General features: G+C 40.7%; 1 protein-coding gene across 1 annotated transcript in view; it reads left to right on the top strand.

Moving 5' to 3' along the window:
• The first annotated feature begins 643 nt into the window (after positions 1–643).
• LOC137351355 (proprotein convertase subtilisin/kexin type 4-like) overlaps positions 644–25518 on the top strand; it is a 62204-nt gene continuing 37329 nt past the window's right edge. Inside the window, exons 1-7 of the mRNA XM_068015800.1 lie at positions 644–811; positions 2473–2577; positions 4140–4232; positions 17405–17533; positions 19264–19340; positions 21101–21186; positions 24146–24318. Coding sequence (XP_067871901.1) covers positions 644–811; positions 2473–2577; positions 4140–4232; positions 17405–17533; positions 19264–19340; positions 21101–21186; positions 24146–24318 — 831 coding nt within the window. The remainder of the gene's footprint in view (positions 812–2472; positions 2578–4139; positions 4233–17404; positions 17534–19263; positions 19341–21100; positions 21187–24145; positions 24319–25518) is intronic.

Consider the following 25518-nt stretch of genomic DNA (forward strand, 5'->3'; position numbering starts at 1 on the left):
GGACCAGATGAAGTCGAACAAGCTTTGGTAGCAGAAACCAGTGCTTCTCAGTGCAGTTGCCCACAAATAAAAAAATAACATCGGGCCACAATAACTGAGGGCGCCGAGGTGAAAATAAGCGCTTATATGGAGTCTATAACTCAGTTGGAAAGTCGAGAGAACATCTCAATGCCAGATCTCCATTATGCCATCATTTCTAAGCAGTGCGTGTCACGTGTCGGCGACCGTTATGCTCGAGCCCACCTGGCGATGACGTCACTCGCCAACCGTCGTGCCCGAGTGCTCCTGGCGGGGGCGGGTCAGCGGCACGCGCTCGGCTCGAGCCGGACCTTGGGCGGGGAGTGACCCGGCCTCTTCGGCCACATTCGGCTGTTTCCGTGAGCGCTGCTTCCCAACTTGAACAATAACAATTAACGAAGTGCACACCTTGGGCGGGGTTCCTGATTTAATAGCGTGTGTGAGATTTTTGAAACTTCAGCCAATTATTGACCCGCTCCCTCCCCACCCTTGTATTTGAGCTTTTTTTGTTTAATGAGCCGCAGGAGGTTTTTTTTAAAAATCTTGCACCGCGGGACCACGTTGGGTATAAAATGACAAAGTTTGAGGCTGCAGTCGAGATTGCATCAAGATTCATCGCATCGCTATGATCTGTTTCTGGCGGTTGTTGGTTGCTGCTGTCATTGCAAGCGTTGTTAGTGGGCATGACAGTGGTAGGCGGCTCTACACCAACACCTGGGCTGTCCGCATCTCTGGTGGAACAGGGGATGCACAGAGGATAGCTTTTAAGCACGGCTTCATCAACTTAGGACGGGTATGGCTCACTTACTGCTCACTTAAAGAGGAAACGGCCACAGGACACCCCAAAGTGTTTTTACAGCCAATAAAGTACCTGAAGTCCAGTCACTGTTCTAATGTAGGAAATATGCAAGCAATTTGCACACAGCAAGCTCCTGCAAACAACAATGATAATGACCAGATAATATGTATTTTGGGGATTTTGGTTTGGGGATAAATGTTGACCAGGACACTTTAGTCACTTATGGTTTTAATGGAGTTAAATGGTGCCTCTGGTATTTTTAATATTGTGTCCACTCAGTGTGGATGTGCCCCAATTGTGTTTTTTTTTCTATCCCCTTTCATGCTTGTTTTTTTGATATGAATGTGTTGAGTCGTGTAAAACCAGGGCATTGTTCTCAACTTGGGAGGAAAAGGGTTGGCATGGTTGTTATCTGAATTTCTGAAAGACAAAGCCCCATTACCCAAAATAAAGTGATTGCAGACTTGTTTTTGCAACAGAGATAAATAAAGTCAAGAAATGCAGAAAAAAATAATTAATTCTGGTGCAGAAATCTAATGACATTGGATTCCATGTCCTAGCTGGATGGGGTATTGTTGGTTACAGGCCTGTTAGTGTTGACAATGGAAGTAATTGGAGGTGATGAAGTGCATAACATAATAGATTTTATACAACATTAAAGCATACTGCCATCATGGCATTTTTCCTACTAATGTGTCTTAGTACTGATATGTGGAATAAATGTAGTGACAACATGAAATATACTTTCTAATTTTGAAAAGATGGTGTTGTAGAGCCTAATGTAATAGTCCAGGGAGCTTTTGCAGCTTGCATTTCACAGCTTCATTTTGCAAAGAAGTACACAACTAATATTAGAATCACTTAACTTTGCACCAGTACATATTTATGGTATGAGGATTACATTAAATGTGTTTGCTCAAAGTAGCACTTCTGCCTCATATAGCTGTTGAGTCAAAATTTCCATTTTGGGACATAATCGAAGTTGATATTTCAGTGCAGTGTTGATAGTGTTATTTGAAATGAGATATTAATCCGGTTCCATATGTCTCCTGGTAGTTTAGGTTTATGTGAGCTGCACGTGAGGGTACTCAAGGGCCTCGACAACCTTTCTGTCTTAGCCATCCATCACTGTCCAAAATGTATTAACTGCTTGTACAGTCATTTTCTGTTTGCTGTGTTTGAGCTATGTGACAATAGGTAACTGTACAATTTTAATTCATGGAGTGATTTGGAATTATTTGAGACATGATAAATGTGCTTGTATAACTGCAAATTCTTTACAAATATTTGAAGCACACAACAGTGTGTGTACCAGTAATCAAAACCTACAACAATTTAGGTTTGTAATGGTTATTTAGTGTACATTATGCAAATATATGTACTTAGTAAAGCTGATGGACTTTAGCCCTTCACCTAGGTTTCCTAGTTTTTAAAAAAAAGTCAAATTACCAATATCAACATTGTGTGGTGTTATTTTCACTCTGGCCAGGATATTTTGGGAGAATTGATGATGTGATTAGTGGGATCTCTTGAGATGATTAGAGCTCTTGTGCCTCTCCTTGATCAGGGGTAAGAAGACTTCTGGAAAGTAGTTTTAATCAAACAGTGAATGCTGGAAATAGCTATTTCAGAGTTGCCTTTTATTTTATAAAAAGGTTTTTGAAGATGGACATTATTACTATTTTAAACACAAAGGAGTGTTGAAACGATCCATCAATCCACACCAAATGCGACATAGGTGGCTGGAAAAGGAACCCAAGGTAAATTAAATGAGTAGTATGTGTATAGTTAAAGCATAATGTGCCTAATGTTATGCTTGAATCATTAATCTCATGGCAGACAGAAATAGACAGTTGACTTGCAATTTGAATATTGATGGTACCTGATTTTTGTATTGGATATGCATATCATATTTTATAATACTGCTTCCTCCTCTTCCTGAATTCTGATGAGAATTTTGGCGGAGGTGGAAAGAAGAAGAAGAAGAAGAGGAGGAGAAATGTCCAACAATTAGCCTTTATGTAGTACCTTGAAAAGCACTGAAGCATAATAAAACAAAATTGACATCAAGCCAAAGTAGCAGATGTTTTGAGGGGTGATTTGAAGACTTGGTCAAAAATGTGAGTTTTAAGTTGGAGAGACAGATGTTTCAGGAGCAATTCCAGAGCTTGGGGGTCCAGTGGCTGACAGCATGACAGTTAATGGTAGGAGAATGAACAAGAGGGTAGAGTTGGAGAAACAGAATTCTCAAAGCTGTAGGCTGGCAATGGGTGCAGGAAAATGGAGGGGTGAGGCCATGAAAAATTTCAAACTGAGGTTGAGTTTCAAACTCAACATGAATGAGGGCTGCTGGGAGTTAATGTAGATCAGCAAGGGCACTGGTGATTGGTGAATAGGACTAGGTGCGAGTTAGGATATGCAGGCAGCAGAGTTTTGAACAAGCTTAAGTTTATGGAGGGTGGAAGCTGGGAGGCTGGCCAGGAGTGTGTTTGAATAGTCAAGTCTAGAGGTAACAAAGGCATTTCGTACATTACAACAGTGACAATAGAGTAAATAGAAAGAAACTGTTTCCATTAGTGGAACAAATAGCGTCTCGTCTCATCTTGTCACCAGGGAGGGGGTTAAAGTCAGTAGTTAGGGAATGGAGTTTGTGGCGGGAACCGAAGACAATGACTGCAGTCTTCCCAATATTTAGTTGGAGGAAATACAGATGAGAAATAGAAGAGGGCCAAGGATAGATCTGTGGGGGACACCAGAGGTAATGGTGTGGGAGTGGGAAGTGAAGTAACCACAAGTGATTCTCTGGCTATGATTGAATAGATTAAAAGGAACCAGAAATGTGCAGTCCCCCACAGCTGGCAACGGAGGAGAGGCGTTTGAGGAGGATGTTGTGGTCAACCATGTAAAAGACTGCAGACCGGTTGAGAAGGACACTTTACCATGTTCACAGTCACATAGGGTGTCATTTATGGCTTTGATGCAAGCCATTTCGGTACTATGGCAGGATGGAAACCTCTTTGAGCGATTCAAGCATGGAGTTCTTGGAAAGATGGGCATGTATTTGCATGTTCAAATGTTTAAGGACTTTGGGGAGTAAAAAGAGGTTGGAATTAGAATATGAAGGCAAAATGCATTATTTATATATGTCTGGATTGTGCTGATGTATGGTAATACAAGCTCATGCCTGGTTTCTCTGACATTTTATTAGAAATGGTGAATATTTAATGAAGGATTTATTAAAATTATTGCTTTTAGTTCTGCTTTTCACATTGTTTTGAACATTTTATACTTCAGCCTGACACACTACTGTCTTATTGTTTAGGTGAAGTGGCTGGAACAGCAGGTAGTAAAAAGACGGCAGAAACGTGCATTTTCTGTTCCTTCAGATCCTTTATATCGTAAGCAGTGGTACTTGGTAAGTATGAGTACTTTTGCGGAAAAAATGATTGATTCAGAACATTTAAATTACTGTATGATCCAGTCAAAAATGCACCACTTGAGATTAGTAAATATGCAGTGAAAAGATTTTGTAAAGCTTCGGGAGCTGTAGAAAGAGTTTTTAAAATTGCCATACCAATTATTGTTTGTTTTTTGTGTATTCTACATGTGAAAATGCAGCCATTTAAAAAAAAAGTGAAGTTTTATCCTTTGGGATGTTGGGCATTGTAGGAACCTGACTTTCTCCAGTTATGGGATACCTTGAACCAAATATAGATGTCTAACTTAGCACAAACTGAGAACTGCTGCAACACTGTTACCAGTATTTTGCGGTACCAACACTTGTTCTAAGGCATTTTACTCCTGTGAAATCTTTCAACCTTTGCTCCCACTCATGTTGAGTTTTGTCTGATGTCTCACATGGCCATATGAAATATTTCTGTTTGAGATTGTTCTGGTCTTTCGTCCTGCAACTTTCCCTCTTCGGTTCCATACTTTTGCTTTAGCTACCTTTCTTCTGCAGTCCAAATCCACACTATCTCTGGTTCAGGGCTTGGAATGATTCTCAGTCTGAACTGGAGAAAATGAGAATCATTCCAAGTCTGGAACCACAGAGATCGTGTGGATTTGGACTGCTGAAGAAAGGTAGCAAAACTCAAATAATGGAAGTTTGGTAAATGTGACTGGAACATACTGCCTGCAGTTTAGCACCCCTTTCAAAAATTAGGGAATTGGGTGGGGGGGGGTTGATGGAAGACAAAGGGAATAAAGTTGAGATACCATTTTAAAAACAATTGAAATACAGGCTTTGATTATTGAAGTTTTTTGAGGAAGGCAAATTTTTGGCTCAGGAATCTTCAACGAGCAGCAGATGTCACCTGAATATGGTAAAGAGCAAATAAATATAGCAACATTTTATGGCATAACTTGAAAAGGAGCTTAAGTTTAGTTTTGCAAAGAGGTAACAGGAGCCAATGCTTCTAATTTGACTGTAATTAGCTCTCTGGCTCTCCTTAATTTTGGGCCCTGGAAGAAAGGTAAATAAAAATTTGACCCAACAAATGCTGTAAAGTCAGTTACATTCCAACGAGAGAAAAATTCTAAGGGGAGGACCTGCCATCTGTGGTTAACTCCAAAAGTTAAAGATAGTATCAAACTTAAAGAAAAAGCATATATTGACACAAAGATAGGTGGCAGGTCAGAAGATTGGACAGGATATAAAAAAACAGCACAGAATGACTAAAAGATTGATAAGGAAGGAAAAATTAGAGCACAAGAGAAAGCTAGCTAGAAATATGAAGACAGATAGTGAGTTTCTATTGATATTTTAAAAAAGGGTTAACAAAGTGAGCATTGGTCCTATAGAAAGTGAGTCTGGGGAATTAATAATGGATAATAAGGAGATAGCAGATGAACAGAACAGATATTTTGCATCGGTCTTCACTATAGAGGATACAAGTAACATCCCAGATTTAGCTGTACGTCAGGAAATGGAAGGGAGGGAGGAACTCAAGAAAATTACAATCACCAGGGAAGTGGTACTAAACAAATTGTTGGAACTACAGGCTGACAAGTCCTTGGGTCCTGATGGATATCATCCTGAGGTGTTGAAAGAAATGGTGAGTGAGACAGTTGATGCGTTGGTTTTAATTTTCCAAAATTCCCTAGATTTGAAGAGGGTTTCGTTAGATTGGAAAATAGTGACTGTAACTCCTTTTTATTCAAAAAGGGAGGGAGACAGAAAGCAGGAAACTCCAGGCCAGTTAGCTTAACATCTGTCTTGGGGAAAATGTTAGAAGTAGGGACAATTTCACACTTTCCCCACATTATACTCGATTTGTCCACTCACTTAACCTGTCTATATCCCTTTGTAGCTCCCTTATGTCCTCTTCGCAAGTTACTTTCCTACCTATCTTTGTCATCAGCAAATTTAGCAACCATATCTTCGGTCCCTTCATTTAAGTCATTTATATAAATTGTAAAAAGTTCAGGCCCCAGCACAGATCCCTGTGACACACCACTCGTTACATTTTGCCAACCAGAAAATGACCCATTTATGCCTACTCTCTGGTTCCTGTTAGCTAGCCAATCTTCTATCCATGCCAATATGTTATCCCCTACACCATGAGCTTTTATTTTCCACAATAACCTTTGATGTGGTACCTTATCAAATGCCTTCTAGAAATCTAAGTACAATACATCCATGGGTTATCCACAGCACATGTAACTCCCTCAAAGAACTGCAATATGTTGGTTAAACATGATTTCCCTTTCACAAAACCATGTTGACTCTGCCTGATTACCTTCAATTCTTCTAAATGCCCTGCTATAACATTTTCCTGAAGACAGATGTTAAGCTAACTGGCCTATAGTTTCCTGCTTTCTGCCTCCCTTCCTTTTTGAATTAAGGAGTTACATTCGCTATTTTTCAATCTAATGAAACCTCCTTCAAATCTAGGAAATTTTGGAAAATTAAAACCAACGCATCAGCTATCTCACTCACCATTTCTTTTAACACCCCAGGATGAAGTCCATCAGGACCCGGGGACTTGTTAGCCCACAGCTCCAAAAGTTTGTTCAGTACCACTTCTCTGGTGATTGTAATTTTTTTGAGTTCTTCCCTCCCTTCCATTTCCTGACTTGCAGCTAAATCTGGGATGTTACATGTATCCTCAATAGTGACGACCAATGCAAAATACCTGTTCAATTTATCTGCTATCTCCTTATCCATTATTAATTCCCCAGACTCACTTTCTATAGGACCAATGCTCACTTTGTTAACCCTTTTTTAAATACTGTAGAATCTCTTGCTATCTGTCTTTATATTTCTAGCTAGCTTTTTCTTGTACTCTAATTTTACCTTCCTTAGCAAAGAATGACAAAGATTGATATGTTCTGTCCAATTTTCTGACCTGCCTCCCATCTTGGCGCAATTTATGCTTTTTCTTTAAGCTTAATACTATCTTTATCTGTTTTAGTTAACCATGGATGGTGGGTCCCACCCTTGGAACTTTTCTTTCTCGTTGAAATGTATCTATTCTGTGTATTCTGAAATATCTCCTTTTAAATGTCTGCCACTACATCTCTATTGACCTATTCCTTAACCTAATTTGCCAGTTCACTTTAGCTGTGCTTTCATGCCCTCATAATTACCCTTATTTATGTTTAAAATACTAGTCTTGGACCCACTCTTCTCTCCCTCAAATTGAGTGTAAAATTCAATCATATTATCATCGCTGCTACCTAGGGGCACCTTTAACTATGAGGTCATTAATTAATCCTATCTCGTTGCACAATACCAGGTCTAGTATAGCCTGCTTTCTGGTTATTTGGCTTCAGAATGTACTGTTCCAAGAAATTATCCCGAAAACATTCTATGTACTCCTCATCTAGGCTACCTCTGCCCATCTGATTTTTCCAGTCTATATGTAGGTTAAAATCCCCCGTAATTATCGCTGTCCTTTCTGACAAGCTGCCATTATTTATTCCTTTTATACCCTCTCCTACAGTGTGGTTAATATTATGTGGCCTGTACACCACTCCAAGTGACTTCTTGCCTTTATGATTTCTCATCTCTACCCAAACTGCTTCTACATCCTGATCTCCTGAACATAGATCATCCCTCTCCATTGTGCTAATACCATCATTAGTTAACAGAGCTACCCCTCCATCTTTTCCTAGCTTCCTGTCCTTCCTAAATGTACCCTTCAATATTCAGGTCCCAATCTGTCGTCCTGCAGCCATGTCTCTGTAATGACTATCAGATTGTACTTATTTATTTCTATTTGCGCTCTCAGTTCATCTGTTTTGTTTCGAATGCTACGTGCATTCAGATAGAGTTTTTAGTGTTTTCCTTTTTTATTATTTTTGTAACCTCTAGCCTTATCTGTTGATCTACTCTCCGATTTGTGTGCTCTGTCCCTTCCTGTCAGTCTCTATTGACCAATCCCTTAGCCTAATTTGCCATTTCCCATATTAATACCTTTCTCTCTTGCCTTGTCTCTACTCCTTGATCTACCATATCTTCCCAAATTTGATCCCTTGCCCACTATTCAGTTTAAAATACTCTCTACTTCCCTATTTATGCAGCTCGCTAGACCACTGGCCTCAGCATGTAGACCGTCCCAACAGTACAGCCACAACTTTCGCCAATACTGGTGCCAGTGCCCCACAAACCGGAACCCATTTCTACCATACCAGTCTTTGAGTCATGCATTAATTTCTCTAATCTTATTTGCCCTATGACAGTTTGCACGTGGCTCAGGTAATAATCCAGAGATTATTACCTTTCGAGGTTCTGCTTAATTTGGTGCCTAGTTCCCTATACTGACTATGCAGAACCTCTTTCCTTGTCCTGCCTATGATGTTGGTACCTACGTGGACCACGACAACTGGATCCCCCCCCTCTCACTGTAAGTTCCTCTCCAGCCCTGAGCAGATGTCTTGAACCTGGGCAGGCAACACAGCTCTTTGCTGCAGAGAACAGTCAATTCCCTTAATTATACTGTCCCCTACTACCACTACATTCCTTTTTTCTCCCTTCACTTGAATGGCTTCTGGTACCATGGTCAGGTTGCTCATCCAGCCTGCAGCCCCCACTCTCATCCAAACAAGCTGAAAGAACCTCAAACCTGTTGGACAATCACAAAGGCTGAGGCTCCTGCCCTCTGGGTTCTCTTACCTGCCTCAGCTACAGCCACACACTCTTGTCCCTGACCACTGACCAAATCAGAAGACCCTATCTTAAGGGGTTTGACCACCTCCTGTTTCAAAATGTCCAGGTAACTTCCCCCTCCCTGATGTGTCAGTGTCTGCACTTCGGAACTCCAGTTCAATGACTGAGCCGAAGCTCTTCGAGCTGCAGACATGTTTACCCTAGATCACACTGGCATCCAGGAGCTCCCACATGCTGCAGCCATGACACATCACCTGTCCTGCCATCCTTAACGTGTTTTAATTAACTACTTAACTATTCAATTATTTCATTTTCCATTTTTAAAAAATATATTTTATTAAGCTTACCACTAGTTCCTTTACTATTTTAAACATTAGGGTTGGAATAGACCTTAACCACTTACCAGTTTCTCACCAAACAAGTATCATCTCCAACCAATCACCTACCTGCTTGTCTGTGATGTCACACTTCATTTTCTTGAACCAGCTCATTCCACTGAACAGAGGATTGTAGAGAATAGAATAGCCTCTCTCCGCCCGCCCCGCTCTTCTCAGTGAAGCCTCTCTCCGCCCGCCCCGCTCTTCTCAATCTTGGGAGACTTTTTTTTTCTATATTTTTCGGTCAGCTAATTTAAAACCGAGCATATGTATGCAAATGTGGGAGTTAGTTTTTTTTAAAAATAGTTATCTAAAGATAACTGGTTTGGTTTGCTTCATTTGGGGGTTACTAGATTGTTCAATTTGGCTGCCTTTTTCTGATTTGGAAAACTTAATGAAATATGATGTGACCAGCGGAGTGATGGGCCTGAATTGACAGTGCGTTGCTCCCACCGCGATCAGAATCATATATTTTGACTGGGGGCTTTGTCCTGATGGTCGTAACATTCTATTAGCTTTCCTAATTATCATTTATTGCGAAGGGAATTGAATACAGAAGTAGGGAGGTTATGCTTCAGCTATGCAGGGCATTGGTGAGAACACAGAGTACTGTGTACAGCATTGGTCTCCTTATTTGAGGAGGATGTAAATGTGTTGGAAGCAGTTCAGAGAAGGTTTACTAGACTAATACCTGGAATGGGCGGGCTGGCTTATGAGGAAAGATTGGACAGGCTAGGCTTGTATCTGCTGGAATTTAGAGTAAGAGGCGACTTGATTGAAACATACAAGATCCTGAGGGGTCTTGACAGGGTGGATATGGAACGGATGTTTCCCTTTGTGGGATAATCTAGAACCAGGGGTCACTGTTTAAAAATAAGGGGTCGCCCATTTAAGACAGATGAGGAGAAATGTTTTCTCAGCGTCGTGAGTCTTTGGAACTCTCTTCCTCAGAAGATGGTGGAAGCAGAGTCTTTGAATATTTTTAAGGCAGAGGTAGATAGTTTCTTGATGAGCAAGGGGGTGAAAGGTTATTGGGGGTAGGCAGGAATGTGGAGTAATCAATTCAGCCATGAACTTATTGAATGGCAGAGCAGGCTTGAGGGGTTGAGTGGCCCACTCCTGCTCCTTGTTCATATGTACTGCAGTCAGTTCTGATGTGCATTGCATTTATGCCCACCATCCCCATCCCAACTAAGAGTAAATCAATATTGCACGAGTCGTGAAATCAATATTTCACTTGAAATAACACTTTGCTTTCTGCAACAATTAATATAAATTGCAATGACTAAAGTTTTAGTTATTTGAAGTCCAGAATCTGCCTTAACCTATGTTTGTATTTCTTATAATATTTCCTTTTTTTATATAAAAAAAAATCTCTTGTTGATAAGCTCTCGAACATTATTGGACCACAATATGAGTTATTACTTTTTTCCCTCAAACAGGTTTTTCATTTCAAAAGCTGGATCAATTAACTTTTGAGCTGGACTCTGTCATAGTGAGTCAGTTCTCAGTCAGTTTATCAAGTCAAGAAACTTGTTTGGAGATTGTATCATCTATCAATCTTGACAACACTAAACATTAAAGCAACAATGGAGTCTTGCCCTGTGACACAGTATGTCCAAACCTACAGTTCACAATGGGCTTCATTTTCTCACTCGTCTGAGGGGGAATAAATGGCTGTAAAGCTCCAGCAGATAATTCATTATGACATTTATTGCAGTATCTTGCACTATTGCATGCATGTACACACACTGTCCACACATGCCTTCTCCAGATTAAGGTAATGAGGCAACTGTCTAACTTAGTGAAAGTTGACCAAGTGCTTAGTTGACACTTGCTGGGACCCTAGTACCACAAGACATCAGTTGCAAGTTAACATGTTTGTCAACAATGTTCGTGTTCAATGAAATTTAAAAATATTAAACTTTTTAAGTTGGTTTTCAACTTCACTAATTCTTAAAAAAAAAAAAAATAATGTCTGTGTCTGCAGGCTTAGCATCCCAGTTCAGTCACTTATAACATGGCAACCCTTCATTTAAAACTGCCTACTTCAGCAGGAGAGTTCCATGGAAGTAGGCTATCTTAGCATGAGTTTGGTACTACATGGTATAAAAATTCTGTAATTTATGAAGTTACTGAAAATTGGATCCTGTTGCTGAAAAGTACTTGGCTAAACAATCTAGTGGTGTCTTTAATCTAAAGAACCTTTTAATTAGGCTAAAAGTAAAGCATTCATTTCCCTTTAGAATCACTGTAGCACTTGGAGTTCCAGAATTCAATTCAGTACATGCTTAGTATTTTTCTTGAAGCCATGGGGCATAAAAATAATATAATACACATGTGGTTTGGGGAAGGAGGGAAGTTCACTCAGTTCTGTAGTGCTTTTCAATTATGACTCTTTTCAGTCTTGTAAAACCTGTTGTGTGCAGTGAAATGTTCAGTATTTGAGTTTCTCAACTGGTACTTTTCATTTTTACAAAAAATGTGATACAAGTACGGTGCAATATTCTGGTGAAGACCAGATTTTATTTTGTGAAAAGAGCACACAAGGAGTAAAAGTTAATTATCCATCACAAGATCACATGGGGTATCAGAATTTCCTAACTTGAAGGAAATGCCAACAACGTTTGTGTAGTCGAGCCTGTAATGCACTGCTGTTGCCATACAGTGTATTGTTCAATAAGCTACTATAGAATTATACAGTGTGATGAATAGTCTTAGCCTTAGCCCTGTAATCGACTGCATATTCTGTTTGGCAGTGTTAAAAACATAGCACCCTCTTTCAGTGGTAGGGACAAAATTTACATATCCTGACTCAATGAGGAGGCGGAGAGAAAATAATTTACTGTTTAAAGTAGAATGTTGAATATCATCCTTGAAATTTTGCACCCACTTTAGTGACATAGTTCTCTGGCCTGTCTCACTGATGTAAATGTTAGATTTTGAACTCCCTCCCCCCCCCCTACACGTGGAAACAATACGGAACATTCTGGTAGCTTATTCCATTTTTGGGGTATTTCTTGCTGTTGGGAGAGTAACCTCCGATCAGTGCATCATCAAGAATGTGATACTTGGGCAGTTTATTTAAATCAACCTGTTTATATTGTCAGGCAAGCCCCCCACGCTGCCTCCACCACCCCCCCCCCCCCCCCCCCCCCCACTTACCAAGCCTGAGGCATACATTATTTTGCCACATGAGCAGTATAACTTAAAATTGCAAGCCCCTGACTGGAAAGACATTTGCATAGTAATAGACTGTGTTGGAACAATGAGGAACCAGTCCCTGCCCCAATACATCAGAGACCTGGTCAGACCAGTCAGTCACATGACCACCTGCTGGCCAACTAGGGGAGTTTTAAATTGGAAAAACAGAATTTTTAAACTCAAAGCCAGTTGGAACAGAACCTCCACCACCCCCCCCCCCCCCCCCCCGCCAGTCCTGCCTGCCTCCATCTCTTTCCCATGGAACTGAATCTTGTGAAAACACGTGAACCTCAAAGAGAGAAAAGTCTCCGACGTGAACAAGGTTTAAGAACAACACTGGGCCCCGATGAACAGCAAGACTACCTACAATCAAGTGAGCTTGAAGCACAGTAAACAAGAAACCCTTCTGTTATTGCCTCAAACCCCTCTCTACTATATTTTCCTCTTTTCTGTCTCTATTTGCATGTGTGTATCGTGTGTGCGTGCCATATATCCATAGGTGCTAACTGTATTCGAGTTTATGGTTAAGATTTAATAAATTTCACTTTTCTCCTTTAAACCGAAGAAAGCCTGTTTATGCTCATTTCTTTGCCTTGTAATTGGAAAGCTGTGAACAAGGATTCACAAAGGAGAAGCTCAAAACACTGTGTTTAAAAATAAAACCCTGCTATAATAAGACCAGGTGCAGACAGTAACAGACCCTAGACACCTTTCTCACCTGGTCGTAACAGAAATTTGGGTGCTAGCGTCTGGAATTTTACCCACGCACGAATGAGTGAAATTGGAAATGGGAAGCCAAATTGTTCCCAATCAAAGAGTAAACTATCAATACAAGTTTTCTTGTGGTTGTGTGTGATTGAATACTAACATGTCTGCAACTGAAGCGAATAGCTCTCCAAGTCAGGGTGAAGTAACATGGGATAAGTTAAAAGCACTGTCTAAGGAAGAGTTGAGAAAAATGGCTGAGCAGTGTGGGATCACTGTTTGTGGCAAGGCTCGGAAGTCTGAACTTCTAAGGCTAGTGGCCAACCATTTTTCCCTTGAATCTGAAGAAGCAGTGTTAAAAGCAGAATCCAACAGGGTAGTATTAACAAAGATACAATTGGAACAGAGGATACTTGAATTTGAGGAAAGGGAGTGGAAGAAAGAGAACCTTCCAGAAAGGAATGGGAAGAGAAAGAAAGACAGGAGGAGAGAGAGACTGTTCCAGAAAGAATCCGAAGAGAGAGAGCTGAAGCGGCTTGAGTTAACTAGGGGACGACAGAGTAACTAGTGAAAGCACAGCCAATATGGAGGAACAGAATTCAGGGCTGGGTACAAAATTGCTAAAACTCGCTCAATTAATTCCAAAATTCAATGAGGAAAATGTGGAAGCACTTTTCATATCTTTTGAGAACTGTCAAAGCAGCTAAAATGGCCTGCTGAGACCTGGTCTCTCTTATTGCAAAGCAAACTAACTGGAAAAGCCCGTAAGGTTTATTCCTTGTTGCCAGATGAGAGTTCATCCAATTATGAACTGACCAAAAATGCTATCCTTGGGGCATATGAATTAGTACCCAAAGCCTACTGCCTAAAGTTTAGAACACTCAAAAAGCAAGCTAATCAAACTTATCTGGAATTTGAAAGCAAAAAGCAGCTGGCTTTTGACCAGTGGCTGAAGGCTTTAAAAATACAGCTCGGCTATGAGAGTCTGAGAAATAATCCTGTTAGAGGAATTTTAAAAACACTCTCCCATTCTGAATAAAAACCCATGTAGAGGAGCAGCGGTTCAGGGAGCCTGGTAAGCAGCCATTCTGGCTGATGAGTTTGCTTTAATTTTAGAAGTCTGTTTCCCAGGGGAGAACCTTTCCTAACCACCCCCTCAAATATGAAAAGGACAAAGGGTGGGAAGATGATAGAAGCCCAGGCAGTCCTGAAAGAGAAGGGAAAGCAAGAGACACTGGGGGTCCTCCAGCCAAAAAGGAAGGTGATGTGAGCAAGAGTGAGATCAGAGACCTGTGTGCTTCCATTATATTAAGGCACGGCACTTAAAAGCTGACTGCTGGAAACTAAAGGGGAAACCGGTAGGGTTAATCAGGGCACATGTCAGTGAAGATGAGGGCCTGATGGAAAACATAGATCAAGCTGTGGCTTTAACTGCAGTAAGAGTGCAACCCAGGAAGCTGACTACGGCCAGTGCAGGGAAAGTTAATAGGATTCCTGAATGTATTTGAAGGGAAAGTAACCCCATATTCCTCGAGTGGGGCTAGCAAGCCCATAGTGATTCTTGTGGACACGGGCCACCAGATCCCTTTTACTGGGAAAAGGCCTGACCTTTCCACCAGAGATTACAGTGGACACCAGAATGGTGGTGAATGGCATTGGAGGGCAGTGTATGCCTGTACCTGTACACCAGGTGCACCTGGAGTGCGACCTAGTTTCGGGACCAGTGACTGTCTGGATTGACCCTAGGTTGCCTGTGGACGGGGTTGACCTGCCCCTAGGTAATGATCTGGCAGGGTTGAAGGTGGTAACCACCCCCTAACTCCCCCCCACCCCCAAATAGTGAAAGAAAGACCACAGGAGGTCAGAGAGACAGGGCCGTGGCAGGAGACAGTCCCCTGCAGAGTCCCTGAATGTGTAGTGGATCAGGCCATGATCAAACCAGCTCCCCCAGAGGAGATTGCATTGGCACTGCAGGCAAATGACCATGAGGTCTGCCTGTCCGAGACTTTCTTCGGAAAGTTAGGAGATCCAGGGAATGAATTAAATGGATTTTCCCTAGCTGAGGCTTAGCGAGCTGACCCAGTATTGAGAGTTAGCACAGGCTGTCCAGTCTGAAGGTGAAGCAGAGAGAGCCCCGGATTGCTACTATTTAAAGAATGAGGTACTGATGAGGAAATGGACTTCTCCTCACAGACCTGAGGGCAAGGAGTGGACAGTAGTTCACCAGTTAGTGGTGCCACAGATGTACCAGGGAGAAATATTAAGGGCCTACGAGACTACAGTAGCTGTGCATGCCGGTATACAAAAGACCAAAGCCTGCATAAGACAGCAGTTTGACTGGCCAAAACTCTAATTAAAGATGTAGTGGAGTACTGCAGGAGTTGCCACATGTGCCAGGTTGAGAGGAAACCTGCACCCCTAAGTCCTGTACCAGTGTCAGGAGGACCCTCCAGCAAAGGGCTGGTGAACTGTAAGGGACCCCCGCCAAGAACAAAAGGGGATAGGCAGGCACGCAGTTGGCAAAAGTTTACAAAGAGAAGGGGAATAAGTGACCAAGAGGGCAAGTTAAAGGAAGTCAGGGAGGAATTACAGATGAAAACCCCTACAGTCTGGTCAACCAACCCCAAAAATGTGAAAAGTTAGACCCTACATCCTCCTATGTAAATGCAGATTCTAGAAGCACCCCACTAGAGTTACTAACAGCATTTACAGGAAGCTGCAGAGACAAAGAGACCTCTAGGGGCAGAGAAACCACAAGGGTGATTCCTCACCTAGTCACAGTGTCAAGGAGAATGCAGTTAAGGTTGCACAAATACCTGCAGGTAGGAGTGTCCCAGAGAACAAAGGGGAGAGTAACAGACTCCTCTCCCCACAGTCAGAGGAAAAGGGAACCACCAGTCCCCTGAAGTCAAAAGTCTTTGCATGACTCAGCGTTCAGGAGAGACTCTCCCCCTACTAACTCTCCTGAGGTAAAAAGAGAAAATTAAAGCAGCCCTGGCACCCAGAACAGACCATCTTCATAAGCTTTAAAATTGGTAAATGAATGAGAGAAATGCACGGTTTTTCTTTCTGTAGCTATTTTTATACAGCGCAAACGCTGTAATGAAATGTGCCATTTTTCTTCAAATTGCATTTCATTCCCCTGGGTGCGGAGGTGTCAGGCAATCCTCCCATCTATCAAGACTGAGGCACGCATTATTTTGCCACATGAGCAGTGTAACTTAAAATTGCAAGCCCCTGACTGGAAAGACATTTGCGTAGTAACAAACGTTGGAACAATGAAGACCCAGTCCCTGCCCAATACACAAAAGAGACCTGGTCAAACTAGTCAGTCACGTCACCACCTGCTGGCCAACTAGGGGCGTTTTAAATTGGAAAAACAGAATTTGAACTCAAAGCCGTGTGCTTCCAGTTGGAACAGAACCTCCTCTCCAGTCCTGCCTGCCTCCATCTCTTTCCCATGGAACTGAATCTTGTGAAAACATGTGAACCTCAAAGATAGAAAAGTCTCCTACGTGAACAAGGTTTAAGAGCAACACTGGGCCCCGACGAACAGCAAGACTACCTACAATCAAGTGAGCTTGAAGCACAGTAAACAAGAAACCCTTCTAATATTGCCTCAAACCCCTCCCTACTATATTTTCCTCTCTTTTCTGTCTCTATTTGCATATGTGTATCACATGTGCATGCTAGCATGGGCGTGTTGTATATCTGTAGGCGTTGACTGTTTTAGAGTTTAAGTTTAAGGTTTAATAAATGTCACTTTTCTCCTTTTAAACTGAAGAAAATCTGTTTATGCTCATTTCTTTGCCTTATAATTGGAAATCTGTGAACAAGGATTCACAAAGGGGGAGCTCAAAACCGTGTGTTTAAAAATAAAACCCTGTTACAGTAAGACCAGGTGCAGACAGTAACAGACCCTAGACACCTTTCTTACCTGGTCGTAATAATATTTATACAGGAGCACAAATTTCTAATTGGTGACTAACTTTTCGTTATACTTGGTTTCAGTTTGTAGTCTAGGCTAAAATATTCATGCATTTGGGATAGTTATTGATAATTATACTGTGTACTCTCTGCTTGTTCAAAGGACCACAGAATAAAATTAAAATTTGCTCAGATACTGCAGTAACCATTATTGTTTTGCAGTGGCTGCATTACAGTAAGTTCTTGTGTGTTCTTATTTAGAACAATGCGATCCCTAATGACCTAAACGTTCTGTCCGCCTGGAAGCAGGGTTATACAGGCAAGGGGATTGTGGTCACCATCCTGGATGATGGAATAGAGAAGAACCATCCGGACTTGGCTGAAAATTATGTAAGATCCAATAGAAGCACCTTGAAAACCCATTGTGGTTTTATTGTAGCCTCTCTCAAATGGCATAGAGTAGGGAGATGTGCAACAGAGTGATAAATTGGTTCGTGAAGTGTGTGTCAATAGTACTTTACATTTGTGTGTCGCCAAACAGGACTTAATTAGCCAAATGGTAGAAAATATACAAATCTAATTAAAGGCAGAACTTTTTTTTTATATAGCACCATCTGTATTCTTGGGATGTCCCAGGTGTTTCACAGACAATGGATTTAAGTGAAGTCACTTAAGCATATGTAGATAAATAGCCCAGCAAAGTCTCAGACAGCAAATGAATGAAGAATAGTCATTTAAATATTGGCCACGGCATCAAGAGAGCTCCTTGCTGTTCTTTGAATAGTGTTGTGGGATAGTTTATGTCCACCTAAGTAGGTTGATGGATTATATGTTTAAAATCTTATTTGAACAAAAAAAGTTCTTAGTGCAGTGCTCTGCATTGAAATGCCTGCTTACATTATAAGCTTGAATCCTACAGTTGGGCTTGAACCCACAATCTTATGACTCTTGAGAGTGCTATCCACTGAATCTTGCTGAAACTTGATAATGACTTTTTTTATAATTGAAAAAGTAATGCAAGATTTTTTAAAAATCTTTTAAATGCAATTACATTAATAAGCTTCTAATTAACTAACTTAATTAATGTAAGATTCTTAAGCTGTTCTAATTGGAAAAGTATGTATGAAATGGTTTTTTGCAGTTTCATCTGCCTCTGAACTTTTGCAGACAGGTATTAATGCCTTTAACACTTGCAAAAAAAAAAAAAGTCTCTGCATTTGAACATGGCCTAACATAGTGTTGGAGGATGCATTTGACAATGAGGAGCAAATAATCTAGTGATCTGAATCTATTAGAAGTTTAAATAATTCTTCAGAAAAGAACAGATGCTCGGCATATATATATATATTTTCAAGAAGGCTTTTCCATTTTGATGTATATTTAATTGTGAGCAGTTGTGTAGACCATCTATTGAAATGTAAAACCCACTTGTAAAGATTGGCACAATAATCTATCCTTTTGTATAGACAGGAACCAAGTAATGAAGCTCGGTATCCATATCAACTAATGTTTTCTTAATTAGAGTGCCGCTAAAGGGAATGTTTTGTGTGTGAATAGCCTTTTCTTCAGTACATGTGCAAACATACCTATGACCCAAATATTTAGAACTGCTTTAATATCCAACTCCGATGGAGTAGTATCGTATAATACTGAGTTGTTGGTAGTTTTTCACAGCTGTGATGGATTTGTAACTTGCAGTTAGTTTGTTTATGACGACCAAGGAGGATCCCAGTTTGCCTGGTTGGAGCACTCCAATTTTCCTCCAAACCCTTGCGTTAATAAAGGGGGAAAAATCACTCAGGAGATCTGCTCCTGGTTCTATCCAATAGCTTCTGGTAAAAGTGCATGTGCTTATGTTTGTTGAATATATAATTGAGCTCCCCAGAGGTCAAAATGTTTTCAATACTTGAGTGAAAATGGCTGCATCGGTGACATACTAGAGGAGTATGGCCAGCAAGCAGCTGATGCTTTGAGTAGAGGGGTAAAATAAACATTCCCCCCTGTAAATGTCGATATTTTGGGTTTCCAAATACTAACATCTATGAATTTGGTATTTTACAGATGTAAGCATAACTCTGCTTTCTGCTATCTTTAAAAAAAAAAATTCTTTTTATTTGCAGGACCCTAATGCAAGCTTTGATATAAATGATAATGACCCTGACCCCCAGCCTAGATATAACTATAATGATGAAAATCGGTGAGTTCTTGACACTTTTGTAAGATGCTTGCTTTTCAACTGAATCAGCACTAAATAACAAGTAATCCAGTAGCTGGTTCATTACATAGAATGATTGCTTGGTTTTGGAAGGTCACGGTATGCACAGCAATTCAAAAATAAATCTATATTGCAGTGACCAAAGGTAGGGAAGTGCTCTGAGTTGTAAATTCCTTTAAATGTTAAGCTTATGACATTTACTTTATGTTGCTGTCAATATTTCAATAGATTAAATATGAATAGTGGAATGCCCCACCAGCTTACATTTGGAGGTAAACCATAGAAAGAATTTTTTAATATATAAATGACCTTTATCATTTCTTAGGATATCCCAAAGAATTTCACAACCAAATTAATTACTTTTTAGACAGTCACTTATTATAGCAAATGTGACCGCCAGCTAATGGAGTGTGGCTCCATTAACACTAAACGAGATGAATGACTAGTGACTGAGTTGTTGATCTCAGTTGAGAGGACCATTGGCCAAGATATTCAGAGAATTCTCTTAAGTAATGTCCTGAGATTGCTTGTGCCCACCTGCACAGATAGCGACCTTTCTTGGTCTTGATTTAATATCTTCAACCAAAAGATGGCATTTCCAGCAATGCCAGGATTTAATATGGCACAAGTGGTGTTCTAGGTGATATAATTGTCAGTGATGTTCATTTGTAATGTTTAATGGGAAACCAATTAATGTGTCAGTATGTGAAGGGGAAAAGAAGGTGGTACCTTTATCAGAATTAATTTGTAATCTATGCAGTGCCTGTTTAATTAGAGGGTACATGATGAGGAACAATGGAATGCCAAGTTTGTGTACACTATATATAGTAAGAGCACTGACTTTTTTTTGGAAATATAAACCACTTTGCAGATGATGCCCACCAGATGGCATTAGTAGACTAAAATTTAATTTTCACTCTTAAAATTGTACTTCTAAAATGTCCAATTTCCTTGTGGTGTATAAAAGATACAGAAGTTGTGACAAAATTGTGTGTATTCCATATATTGTCTTTTGCCTATTATATGTAATCTTGTGTATATAACATGAGAAAGATGAGAACTTGCACTGAAAAAATATCAAACTTTATTCAAATGTCTCTTTTTTTTTAAAATCTTTGTATTCAAGTACAAAAGTAGGACTCATTTGCTATTCCACTTGCATCTTTAGCTCAGTTTTTTTAAAAGACAAATTAAAGTATATTTTTGATTCTGCTTATTTTTGTCACTCTAATGGGATTTATTTTTTTCCAGTGGAATAGTGTAACAAGGCAGTGGAGACCTATAATGATTTGATAGCTGCTCCTTGAGATTCTGTTAAACCAATAAATATTGACTTGTTTGGAGCATACCACTGTTGTAGAAGAGAAATTCCATACATAAACAAGTATCTCCTTTGAGTTGTTAATCACTCATGCATAATTCAAATTGCGACTGGTTTGACTGCAGGGCACCATTTTAAGATATCTAAATCGAAAAATTACTATTGGGTGATTGGTTGCTAGTATCACTAAGTTTACCCGATGTTCCTATGAGGCTATTTTAAGAGGTGTTAATAAGTTGCTATTTATTTTAAGTAAAGTATTTTAAACAACTTCTTTGTCAAGGAATGTCATATGAACATTTTCTGTTATTGTCAATAATTACTTCGAGGCCCTGTGGCTTTAGGTTCATAATCCATATTAGCATGTGTTAATTTGAGCATCTGTGATTGTTCAGTTAAACTGTCCAATTATCTTTAACAGACATGGAACACGGTGTGCAGGAGAAGTGGCTGCTGTGGCCAATAACATCTGTGGAGTTGGTGTAGCATACAATGCCAAAATCGGTGGTAAAGTATCATCTTTCATGTATTAGATTGAGAATGGCATTTTAAAATTTCTGTATTCCTGTGGTACTAGGCACACTAATATACTTTTTGGACCAATGTGTTTGGATGATGAAATAAACATGACAAGTGGATCTTGAGTGCATAACCCCAATGCAAACTTTTTTTTAAAAACTGCCCGGATTTTGCAGTTTGGCAAAATTGTCAACATTCACCATCGCTACTCTGTGAAACCTGACACAAACTTCTGGCATTCACACATGTGCAGTTAAACATGACAATTCAGAAGTTGCAGTCAGTAACTTCCCGCTGCCCCACAGGATGTGCTTTAGAGCATGGCTACCCGATCCGAACCCAACGGGACCCGACAACATGTGGCTGGTTCGGGTCGGGTCACTCTTCCGGGTCTGGCATTCGGGCTGCGGTCGGGTTGGGCCAGGTCGGACACGGTGGTAGTGCTGCCTCTTGGTCAGGGAGGGAACGGGAAGTGACATTAATTTCGGTAGTCGGGTCAGGCGTGGGGGGAAAAAACCCAAGGGCTCGGTTCGGGTTAGATGTGGCCGAGTTTGGCTTGGGTCAGGTTTCAATTGTATACCCGAGCAGGCCTTTAATGTGCTTTTTGAAGTTCCCACAGATGAAAATCTATTTAAAAATTACTGAACTGATGTGAACTTTCACTTTTTAATACTCTCACGGTGGGGGGATAAAATTTACACCTTGTTGAATGAAATATAACTTGTTTTATAATGTCATAATTACAGCTGAATAACCCTTATGGCCCTGAAACACTCCTTCTATTTGTGGAATGCGAAATTTCCTCATTTCATAACTTTCATAGATTTTTAAAAAATAATTAGTAAAGATTTCGGCTTCTGTCAGGGCTGGGATTTTATCCAGTTGATGGAGGTCTCTGTCTGGCAAAATCGCCGCCGAGAACCCCACGTTACCGGTTCTGTGGGAGGCCTGAAATGCCAATTAGCCACTTAACTGGACAGTGGCGGGCCTACTACGGGATCAAGGACCCTGGTGACAAAAGTTCCACCCTCAGAGCTGCTCGTCAATCAGAGGCCGGTAGCTCTTTAATTGAGCAGCAGCACCGCGGTGGCTGCTGTTGGTGGAGCACCCACCTGAGGCCGAGAAGCGGTGCTGGACCCAAGCCACAGGTAGATTAGGGCAGTGGGGGTCTCACGTTGTGGGGGAGGGTATTGTATGGGGGTTGGCAGTAAGGGCAAGATGTGGCTGTCCAGTACAAAGGGGGGGGGGGGGCCCTCCCCACTTCCTGATGCTGGGTCCCCTGTTCAGGCACTAATTTGCCTTTTAACAAGGGAGCCCACCCACCCTCAACCTCTGAGCTGGGAAGCAACCTGCACAGTTTTTCTTGCTGTGCTTTGTGTGGCAACAGGCCCACCTGCCGCTTGGCTGATTACGGTGGTGGGATGAGGCCCTTAATTGGGTATTAATTTCCCACTTAAGGGTTTCAATTGTGCTGGGGTCAGAAGGCTGTTCACAGGCCTTCCCGCTCCGGACTTAATTTCGATAGAGGCGGGAAGGTGGCTGGCCCACCTGATTTATATGCTCTCCCTGCCTCCAAACCTGCTGCAGGGGAGTGCATAAAACTTCTCCCCTATGTGTATGTCCCAATCTTCATTTTGCTTTTTTTTAGTAAAAAGTGAGTGATAACCTCCCTGTTAGCCTTTTACTTCCTGGTTTGCTGTCTAAGAATTCTTCAATGTGATTGGTTGCTTAGCATGTTTGATGACATTACTATTGCTGAACACCAGAGATCCCCAATAGCCAGTGCCAGAGTGATCTTTGCAGGCAGCTTTCTTTGAGGTCAGCAATGAGCGCTGTTACTTTGCTACTGGCCACAAAATCAGGACCATTCGTTCTCTTGAGTGCTGTAAACTTTGTATGAATTAGAACTATATTTTATATTTTTATGCCCTCTATAAAAGTCCAGCTTGTTACACCAGTGCATGATGAAGAAATTTTATGAAACTGACCCCTGTAACATAGATATTGTTTCTTTGCAATCTAACTCGCCTGCTCCTTCCTTCCTTCTCTTCACCCCTTAGCTAAAAGATAGGAAAGCCTGCTGCTTTGTTTCCTCGTCTTATGATGAATTCTCCACTGTAATGTAAAGACACTTGCGTCAATGGGGCATGAAAGGAATATATTAGCACTGTGTTGCTAGGTAATCCGTTAAGGGTTCTATCATTTTAGCTTACAGGCCTGCAAATTACACGCAGTGTTGAGTTTTACATATAAAATGGGTAGTTTACTGCATTCTAATAATGAAAGACTTGCAGAGGTTGTAGCTTATGATGTAGCAAATGACACAAAATTTATAAACCTTTTGCACCCAGAACCTTTACTGAATTTTCTTCTTAGCTCATTGATTATGAAACATGCTGTTGATTATAACAGTTATCTGGTTCTTTATTTCCTTACTGCTGATTTTTTTTCTTTTCTTATCCAACCCCTAGAGAGGATGTACTATTCTTACATATTTTTCTTGAGCTAGATATGCCTTGGAGGTATAGATTTAGTCTCTCTTGCAATCCAAATGCAAGGACAAACTCTATCATGGGCTCAAAGGCAATTGAGTTTAGCACACTATTTCTATCCTAGACTGTTGGCAGATATACGTGCATTGGTCTCCACATTAATCTAACACGGTGTTTAGCTTTCTCCTTCATGTTCAGGCTATCCCATCCACCTTTTGCAGGATGTCTAGGATGTACCTGATATCCATCTTGACACTTGGATAGATATATTTGGTACTGTGATCCAGGAGTAGCTGAGTTAGCTTTGGCCACAGTGTTGGCTAGTGCCTGGTGATTTTAGAACTATTCCACATTATCCATATTTTATGGTTACAGTATTATGGTGTTTTGTGGTTTCCGCGCCCCTCTACTGCCCCCATTTGTAATTATTTTTGTTTGTCTGTTTCTGCCTGTAGGGGTAAGAATGCTTGATGGCGAGATAACTGATGTAGTCGAAGCCCGCTCTCTCAGCCTCAACCCTCAGCACATCCACATCTATAGTGCTAGCTGGGGCCCAGAGGACAATGGGCAGACTGTGGAAGGGCCAGCAATGTTGGCAAGTCAAGCATTCCTCAGGGGTATTACAAATGTAAGATCATGAAGTAGTTGATTTAATGTAACTATGTTTTGCAATATGAGTGCTGGGCCGTAGAATATGGAATTGTGTGTACAATACAAGCATGCTTTAAACTAAAAAGATTGTAAATAATTGAAGTGGTTTAATACCAGAACATAATGTTTTATGCCATAAAACTAATATTGTTCAACACTTAAAACTTATAATCTAAATTTTCTTCTAATCTGAACTGGAGCTATGTACAATATACTGGTGTCTTTCAGTAATCCCTTATTTTAGTGATTTTGGAATTGCTAGTTGGAGGTTACCTGAACAAATATCTTGTATAGAATATTTCACAATTGTGAATGTGGAGTTCTGTCTGTTTCCTACATTTTGTAAAGTAAATTCCAGCATGGACTTGATAGATCAAATGGCCTCCTTCTATGCTGTAAATGACTCTGACTCTAACTCATTCATGCCACTGAATTGGAACTCTTTACACAAATGGTTGCCTCTAGCCAACAGTTTAGCATCAGATACAAGAACAGGGTAGAACTTCCACGTAAGAACATAAGAAATAGGAGCAGGAATAGGCCATATACCCCCTAAAGCTTGCTCTGCTATTCAAATGAGATCATGACTGAACCTCTACCTCAACTCCACTTTAATGCCCTATCTGCATGTCCCTTGACTGCCTTAGTGCCCAAAAATCTATTGATCTCAGTCTTGAATATTTGCTGACTGAGCATCCACAGCACTCTGGGAAAGAAATTTCTCCTAAATGGCCGACTCCTTATCCTGAGACTATGACTCCTAGTTTTAGAATCTGCAACCTGGAAAAACAGCCTCTCGGTATCTACCCTGCCAAGCTGTTGAATTTTTTTTAAGGATTTCACCTGTCAATCCTTGTATCAGGATTCTTTCTCTGTATCTGAGCATTTAGAAGACTGTCTTGCTGGTTCAATAAAGTCCTGTTAATTCTACAAAGCAGTTCCGTGATGGATGGTGGGAAGGGGAAATATTAGATTTAGTACCGTTTCAAAACTGCATTGTATTTGTGCCTTGGGAGGAAGGGGTCTTTAACAATTGCATGCTATTTTTCTCATTACAATATCCACAGTGCTATGCATTGTATCTTTTATGCAGTCTTCACCCTAAAACTACTTCAACATCAATAATTTGTGTTCATTTAGTATTCATTATAGCCTTAAGCTAAAATTTGTATTGAAT

Source organism: Heterodontus francisci, chromosome 36, assembly GCF_036365525.1.
Source record: "Heterodontus francisci isolate sHetFra1 chromosome 36, sHetFra1.hap1, whole genome shotgun sequence".
Classification (NCBI taxonomy): domain Eukaryota; kingdom Metazoa; phylum Chordata; class Chondrichthyes; order Heterodontiformes; family Heterodontidae; genus Heterodontus; species Heterodontus francisci.